The 7,517-nt window shown below is 64.8% G+C and overlaps 1 protein-coding gene across 1 annotated transcript in view; it reads right to left on the bottom strand.

The window, feature by feature from the left end:
* The window catches only part of LOC121360736 (chromodomain-helicase-DNA-binding protein 3-like), a gene marked incomplete at its 3' end in the record, with an annotated part of 44,188 nt that overhangs the window by 13,212 nt on the left and 23,459 nt on the right, over positions 1-7,517 (bottom strand). The window contains exons 17-26 of the mRNA XM_041480796.1: positions 7,272-7,389; positions 7,014-7,138; positions 5,503-5,734; positions 4,207-4,373; positions 3,465-3,642; positions 3,112-3,177; positions 2,477-2,562; positions 1,847-1,980; positions 763-907; positions 7-169 (exon numbers count right to left, since the gene is read on the bottom strand). Coding sequence (XP_041336730.1) covers positions 7-169; positions 763-907; positions 1,847-1,980; positions 2,477-2,562; positions 3,112-3,177; positions 3,465-3,642; positions 4,207-4,373; positions 5,503-5,734; positions 7,014-7,138; positions 7,272-7,389 — 1,414 coding nt within the window. The remainder of the gene's footprint in view (positions 1-6; positions 170-762; positions 908-1,846; positions 1,981-2,476; positions 2,563-3,111; positions 3,178-3,464; positions 3,643-4,206; positions 4,374-5,502; positions 5,735-7,013; positions 7,139-7,271; positions 7,390-7,517) is intronic.

Genomic DNA, 7,517 nt, shown 5'->3' with positions numbered 1-7,517 from the left:
CTGACCCGGGCGTGGGGGGCGCGGGGCTGGGGGGGCCGCTCTGCTCGGGGCTGGGGGGGCCGGTCTTGGCGGGGGAGGAGGCGCGGGACGAGCGCTTGGAGTCGGCGCTGGGCTCGGGGGCCAGCTCGGGCAGGGACCAGCGGCCGTTGATGTGCTCGAACTCCTGCACCTGGGGGGCACCATGGGCTCAGGGGACCCCAAAAACCCTAAAATCCCCAAAAACCCACCCCAAAAACCTGCCCAAGGGACCCTAAAACCTCCCCACGGCCAGCTCGGGCAGGGACCAGCGGCCGTTGATGTGCTTGAACTCCTGCACCTGAGGGGGCACCATGGGCTCAGGGGACCCCAAAAACCAATCCCAAAGACCCAAAAAACTGACTCAAAACTCCTAAAAACTGACCCCAAAAACCTTAAAAACCAACCCCCAAAACCCCCAGAAAGGGACCCTAAAAGGCTCCCAGAGGAACAGTTTGGGGGGACTCCAAAAACGGAGCCAAATGAGTCCCCAGGTGTCCCCAGGTGTGTCCCCGGGTATTCAGCCTGTTCCTAGGCTGTCCCCAGGGATGTCCCCAGGTGTTCAGGGATGTCCCCGGGTGTTCAGCCTGTCCCCAGCTGTGTCCCCAGGAGTGCTGGGGATGTCCCCAGGTGTGTCCCCAGGTATTCAGCCTGTCCCCAGGCTGTCCCAGGCTGTCCCCAGGTGTCCCCAGGTGTTCAGCCTGTCCCCAGGCCGTCCCTAGCCTGTCCCCAGGTGTCCCCAGGTACCTTTTTCTTGACGAGGGACATGACGCCGATGCGGGTCAGCACCTGCTGCCGGGACAGCCCCTCGCGGGGGACGCCGTCCGCGAAGGTCTCGGAGCCGTCGGCGCCCGGCTCGCACAGGTGACGCATGAACAGGGACACGTAGGCCCTGGGGACAGCGCTCAGGGTCCCCGATGTCCCCGATGTCCCCAGTGTCCCTGGTGTCCCCAATGTCCCCGCTGTCCCCAGTGACCCTGATGTCTCCGATGTCCCCGATGTCCCCAATGTCCCCGATGTCCCCGGTGTCCCCGATGTCCCCGCACCATCAGCCCGTCCCCTCGTCACGGCGCCCGTGGGGGCTGTGCCGGTCACGGCAGGGACCTGCCACCGCTCTGGCGTCCCCTGGGCCACTCCCGGCCCCCCGAGGGGACACGGGGACATCGGGGGTGGCTTTGTGTCGGGCTGAGGGGGACACGGCCTCGTCCGGTCCCCAGGAACACCGACAGCGACGGCGCTCGGCTGAGTAAGGGCTCATCACGTGGCACGGGGACACCGGGGGACATCGGGGACCCGGGGGACATCGGGGGACACCGGGGGACATGGGACAGTGGAGGGCACGGGACACACAGGGAGATGAGGGGACATGGGGACAATAAGGACATGGGGACACACGGACACCTCACTACCCTGCCACCACCTGTCCCTGGTGCCACCGCTTGTCCCCAGTGCCACCACCTGTCCTTGACACCGCCTGTCACTGATGCCACCACCTGTCCCCAATGCCACCGCCTGTCCTTGACACCACCTGTCCCTTATGCCACCGCCTGTCCCCAATGCCACCACCCGTCCCCAATGCCACCTGTCCTTGACACCACCTGTCCCTGATGCCACCGCCTGTCCCCAATGCCACTGCCTGTCCCCAATGCCACCTGTCCCTGACGCCACCACCTGTCCCTGATGCCACCGTTTGCTTCTGATGCCACCACCTGTCCTTGACACCGCCTGTCCCTGAAGCCACCGCCCACCCTTGACACCGCCGCCCCTCCCCAGTGCCAGCACCCCTCCCAGGTGTCCCCAGGTGTCCCCAGGTGTCCCCGGTGTCACCTACTTGAACTCCTTCTCGGTTTTGCCCCGCAGGTCCCGCACGAGCCACTGGGACGTGAAGGCGTCCTGGGGGGGCATCCCCCAGCGCATGACGGCGTTCAGGAAGGCCTTGCGCTGCCTCGTGTTGAACCCCAGCACCTGGGGACACAGGGGACACTGGGGACATCGAGGGGACACTGGGGACATTGAGGGGACACTGGGGACACTGTCTGTCCGGAGCCCCCCGTGCCTTGTCCCCAGCCAGGGGCACAGCGGGCTCCAGGTGACCCCTGACCCTCTGGTTTGGGGACCCAGGTGCTGAGGGGTCACTCGGGTGTCCGAGCACCCCCTGACCCCCACCTGGAGGTGACCCAGGTGGCCTCGGGCTGTCCCCAAGCCCCCAGGCTGTCCCCAAACCCCTGAGGTGTCCCCAAGCCCTGGGGATGTCCCCAAGCCCCCAGAGTGTCCCCAAGCCCCGGGGATGTCCCCAAGCTCCAGGGGTGTCCCCAAGCCCCACGGGGTGTCCCCAAGCCCCGGGGATGTCCCCAAGCTCCAGGGGTGTCCCCAAGCCCCCCGGGGTGTCCCCAAGCCCCGGGGTGTCCCCAAGTCCCCCGGGGTGTCCCCAAGCCCCAGGGATGTCCCCGTGTCCCCTCACCTCGATGTTGCCGCCCACCCGGGCCAGCAGTGGGGGGAGGGGTTTGTCCTTCTCGTTCCGCAGCTGCCGCTTGGACTGACGCCGGCCTGGGGGAGGGGAGGGGTCAGTCAGCACCCCCACGGCACCCCCCACCACCCCTGCACCACCACCCCTGTGCCACTGCCCCCTGCCTGTGCCACTGCCCCTGTGTCACTGCCTGTGCCACCACCCCTGCTGTGCCACTGCTCCCTGCCAGTGCCACCGCCCGTGGCACTACCCCCTGTGTCACCACCCCCTGCCTGTGCCACTGACACTGTCCATGCCACCACCCTTGTGCCACCGCCCACGCCTGTGCCACCACCCCTGTGCCACCACCCGTGCCACCATCCCTGCCTATGCCACTGCCACCGCCTGTGCCACCACCTCTGCCTGTGCCACCACCTGTGCCACTGCCACCACCTGTGCCACTGTCCCCTCACCTGCACGCCCTGCCCCGGGGTCACTGTCCCCACAGATCCTGTCCCCGGGGTCTTTGTCCCCAAGGTCCCTGTCCCCAAAGGCCCTCATCCTCATACACCCCTGGGGACACCCTGACCCCCCTTGGGGACACCCTGACCCCCCCGGGGACACCCTGACCCCCCCGGGGGTCCCCTCACCCTCGGGCCGCTCGTCGAAGTCCTCGTCCTCCTCCTCGGAGCCCACCGAGTACTCGGACTGGTTATCTGGGGGACACAGCAGCGTTGGGGACACTCAGTGCCACCCCAGTGTGTCCCAGTGCCCCCAGTGCCATCCCAGTGCCCCCAGTGCCCACCTTGGTCCTCCTGGGCGGCAGCGTTGTAGCTGCCCTGCTTGTGCACGCGCTTGCCCTTGCCCAGGCTCTATCCCAGTCCCTCCCAGTGTGTCCCAGTGCCATCCCAGTGCCATCCCAGCGTGTCCCAGTCCCATCCCAGTCCCTCCCAGTCCCATCCCAGTGCCCCCAGTGCCATCCCAGTCTGTCCCAGTTGCCCACCTTGGTCCTCCTGGGCGGCGGTGTTGTAGCTGCCCTGCTTGTGCACGCGCTTGCCCTTGCCCAGGTTGCGGGCCAGGTCCTCCTGCTGCTGCTCGTAGTGGTGCCGCAGCAGCTTCTCCCAGTAGTCGGGGTCCACGTTCTCCTCCTGCTTGATGATCTCCCGCTCGATCTCCTCGATCTGCCGGACACTCGGGGGGTCACTCGGGGTCACCCAGGGTCACCCAGGACCATCTGGGGTCACCCAGTTGTCAGCACCAGTGCCCCTGTCCTTGGTGTCTCCAGCATCACCATCATCATCATCTCCAGCATCAGCATCATCACCATCCCCATCTCCATCATCATCATCTCTGTCTCCACCATTCCCATCTTCATAATTTTCATCATCATCATCATCCTCATCATCATCCCCATCTCCATCATCATCTCTGTCTCCACTGTTCTCATCTTCACGATTTTCATCATCTCCATCATCATCCTCACTGTCCCCATCATCTCCATCCTCTCCAGAGTGCCCAGCTCCATCATCCCATTGTCCCCATCCCATTGTCCCCAATCCCACTGTCCCCATTCCCCTGTTCCCATGTCACTGTCCCTGTCCCACTGTCCCCATCCCACTGTCCCCATCACTTCCCTCTCCAATGTCCCCATGTCCTCCACCACTCAACATCCCTCTATCCCCTCCATGCCTGTGTCCCCCCAGTGTCCCCTCATGTCCCTGGTGTCCCCGGTGTCCCCAGCACACCTTGTCCTCCTCCCTGACGACGTACTGGGCCACCTTGAAGGAGCTCAGGTACTCGTTCATGTTCTGCACGTCGGCGTCGTCGGTGGCGTCCTGGTTGCGGTCCAGCAGCCGCGCGATGGCCTCGTTGTCGTAGTGGATGACGCTGCTGTCCTCCTCCTTGTTGTCCCCTGCGTGGCCACGCCGTGTCACACGCGCTGGGACACGGCCGGACAGGGCCACACGGAGTGGGACACGGCCGGACAGGGCCACACGGAGTGGGACATGGCCGGACGCGCTCCAAGGTGATGTGACACGGCTTTGTCACACCTAACATGGCCCGACATGGCCCAGTCCAGCCCAGCATGGCCCCGTCCAACCCAACACAACCCAACATGACCCAGTCCAGCCCAACACAGCCCAGTCCAACCCAGCACAGCCCAGTCCAAACCAGTCCAACCCAACACAGCCCAACACAGCCCAGTCCAGCCCAGCTCAGCTCACTCTAACCTAGCTCAGCCCAGTCCAACCCAGCTCAGCCCAGTCCAACCCAATACAACCCAGCTCAGCCCAGTGCAGCCCAGCTCAGCCCAGTCCAACCCAACATGATCCAGTCCAGCCTGGCACAACCTAGTCCAACCCAGCACAGCCCAGTCCAGCCCAGCACAGCCCAGTCCAACCCAACACGACCCAGTCCAACCCAACACGACCCAGTCCAGCCTGGCACAACCCAATACAACCCAACATGACCCAGTCCAACCCATCACAGCCCAGTCCAACCCAGCACAGCCCAGTCCAACCCAGCACAGCCCAGTCCAACCCAGCACAGCCCAGTCCAACCCAGCACAGCCCAGTCCAACCCAGCACAGCCCAGTCCAACCCAGCACAGCCCAGTCCAACCCAGCACAGCCCAGTCCAACCCAGCACAGCCCAGTCCAACCCAGCACAGCCCAGTCCAACCCAGCACAGCCCAGTCCAACCCAGCACAGCCCAGTCCAACCCAGCACAGCCCAGTCCAACCCAGCACAGCCCAGTCCAACCCAGCACAGCCCAGTCCAACCCAGCACAGCCCAGTCCAACCCAGCACAGCCCAGTCCAACCCAGCACAGCCCAGTCCAACCCAGCACAGCCCAGTCCAACCCAGCACAGCCCAGTCCAACCCAGCACAGCCCAGTCCAACCCAGCACAGCCCAGTCCAACCCAGCACAGCCCAGTCCAACCCAGCACAGCCCAGTCCAACCCAGCACAGCCCACCCCAGCCCAGCTCAGCCCAGTCCAGCCCAACATGGCCCGTCCCAGCCCGTGCCGCGCGGGGCCCACCCTCGTTCTCGTCCTTGAAGAGCTCCTCGGTGCCGAACTTGAGGATGTCGTCGAGCTCCTGCTTGGACATGGAGCCGGCCTTGGAGCCCAGCCCCGGGCGCACCACCAGGTGCGTCAGCATCATCTTGCGCTTGGCCACCTGCGTGATCCGCTCCTCCACCGAGGCCCGCGTCACGAAGCGGTAAATCATCACCTTGTTGGCCTGGCCGATGCGGTGAGCGCGGCTGAAGGCCTGGCAGGGAGGGCACAGGTCAGGGACATCGTGGGGACATGAGGGGACACGTCACATGGGATGGGGACACACCAGGGACATGAGGGGACACATCACATGGGATGGGGACACACCAGGGACACGTCACATGGCATGGGGACACAGCAGGGATGTGTCAGATGGGATGGGGACACAGCAGGGACATGTCACATAGGATGGGGACACACCAGGGATGTGTCACATGGGATGGGGACACACCAGGAACATGTCAGATGGGACGGGGACACACCAGGGACACGTCAGATGGGATGGGGACACACCAGGGACATGTTACATGGCACGGGGACACACCAGGCACATGTCAAATGGCATGGGAACACACCAGGGACATGTCACATGGGACGGGGACACACCAGGGACATGTCACATGGGATGGGGGACACCCCAAGGATATGAGGGGACACCCTGGCTGATGTGGTGAGTGCGGCTGAAGGCCTGACAGGGAGGGGACAGGTCAGAGACATTGTGGGGACACACCAGGGACATGTCACATGGGATGGAGACACACCAGGGATGTGTCACATGGCCTGACAGGGAGGGGACATCGTGGGGACATCCTGGGGACACCTCAGGGACTTGGCAATCAGGAGAGACAAGGAGCTACGGAGGGTGACACTGCACAGGTGGCACTGGCCAGGTGCCCAGTGCTGGGGATGGCACTGCACAGGTGGCACTGCACAGGTGACACTGGCCGGGTGACAGTGCCCAGGTGCCCAGTGCCAGGGGATGGCATTGCACAGGTGATACTGCACAGGTGACAGTGCCCAGGTGCCCAGTGCTGGGGATGGCACTGCACAGGTGATACTGCACAGGTGACACTGGCCGGGTGACAGTGCCCAGGTGCCCAGTGCCAGGGGATGGCATTGCACAGGTGATACTGCACAGGTGACAGTGCCCAGGTGCCCAGTGCTGGGGATGGCACTGCACAGGTGGCACTGCACAGGTGACACTGGCCGGGTGACAGTGCCCAGGTGACAGTGCTGGGGATGGCACTGCACAGGTGACACTGGCCGGGTGACAGTGCCCAGGTGCCCAGTGCCAGGGGATGGCATTGCACAGGTGACACTGCACAGGTGACAGTGCCCAGGTGCCCAGTGCTGGGGATGGCACTGCACAGGCGGCACTGCCCAGGTGACAGTGCTGGGGATGGCACTGCACAGGTGACACTGGCCGGGTGACAGTGCCAGGGGATGGCACTGCACAGGTGACACTGGCCGGGTGACAGTGCCCAGGTGCCCACCTGGATGTCGTTGTGGGGGTTCCAGTCCGAGTCGAAGATGACCACGGTGTCGGCCGTCGCCAGGTTGATGCCGAGGCCCCCGGCCCGCGTCGACAGCAGGAAACAGAACTGCTGCGCCCCCGGCGCTGCCCCCCCGGCGTCAGTGACGGACCCAAAGCACCCAAAACCACCCCAAAAACACCTGAATTCCCCAGGACACCTGAACTCCCCCTGTCTCCATCCCCTGTCCCTGTCCCTGTCCCCGTCCCCTGTCCCTACCGTTGAAGCGGTCGATGGCCTCCTGCCGCAGGGCCCCGGTGATGCCGCCGTCGATGCGCTCGTACTTGTAGCCCTCGTAGTCCAGGAAATCCTCCAGCAGGTCCAGCATCTTCGTCATCTGCGCGTACTGGTCAGACTGGGAGCACTGGGAGGGACTGGGAGGGACTGGGAGAGACTGGAGACCCTGTACTGGGCACACTGGGAGGGACTGGGAGCCACTGGGGGGGCCTGGGAGCGACTGGGAGG

This window comes from Pyrgilauda ruficollis, unplaced genomic scaffold (assembly GCF_017590135.1).
Source record: "Pyrgilauda ruficollis isolate IOZ18807 unplaced genomic scaffold, ASM1759013v1 scaffold533, whole genome shotgun sequence".
NCBI classification, from domain to species: domain Eukaryota; kingdom Metazoa; phylum Chordata; class Aves; order Passeriformes; family Passeridae; genus Pyrgilauda; species Pyrgilauda ruficollis.
This window is presented reverse-complemented; position numbering and strand designations above follow the sequence as displayed.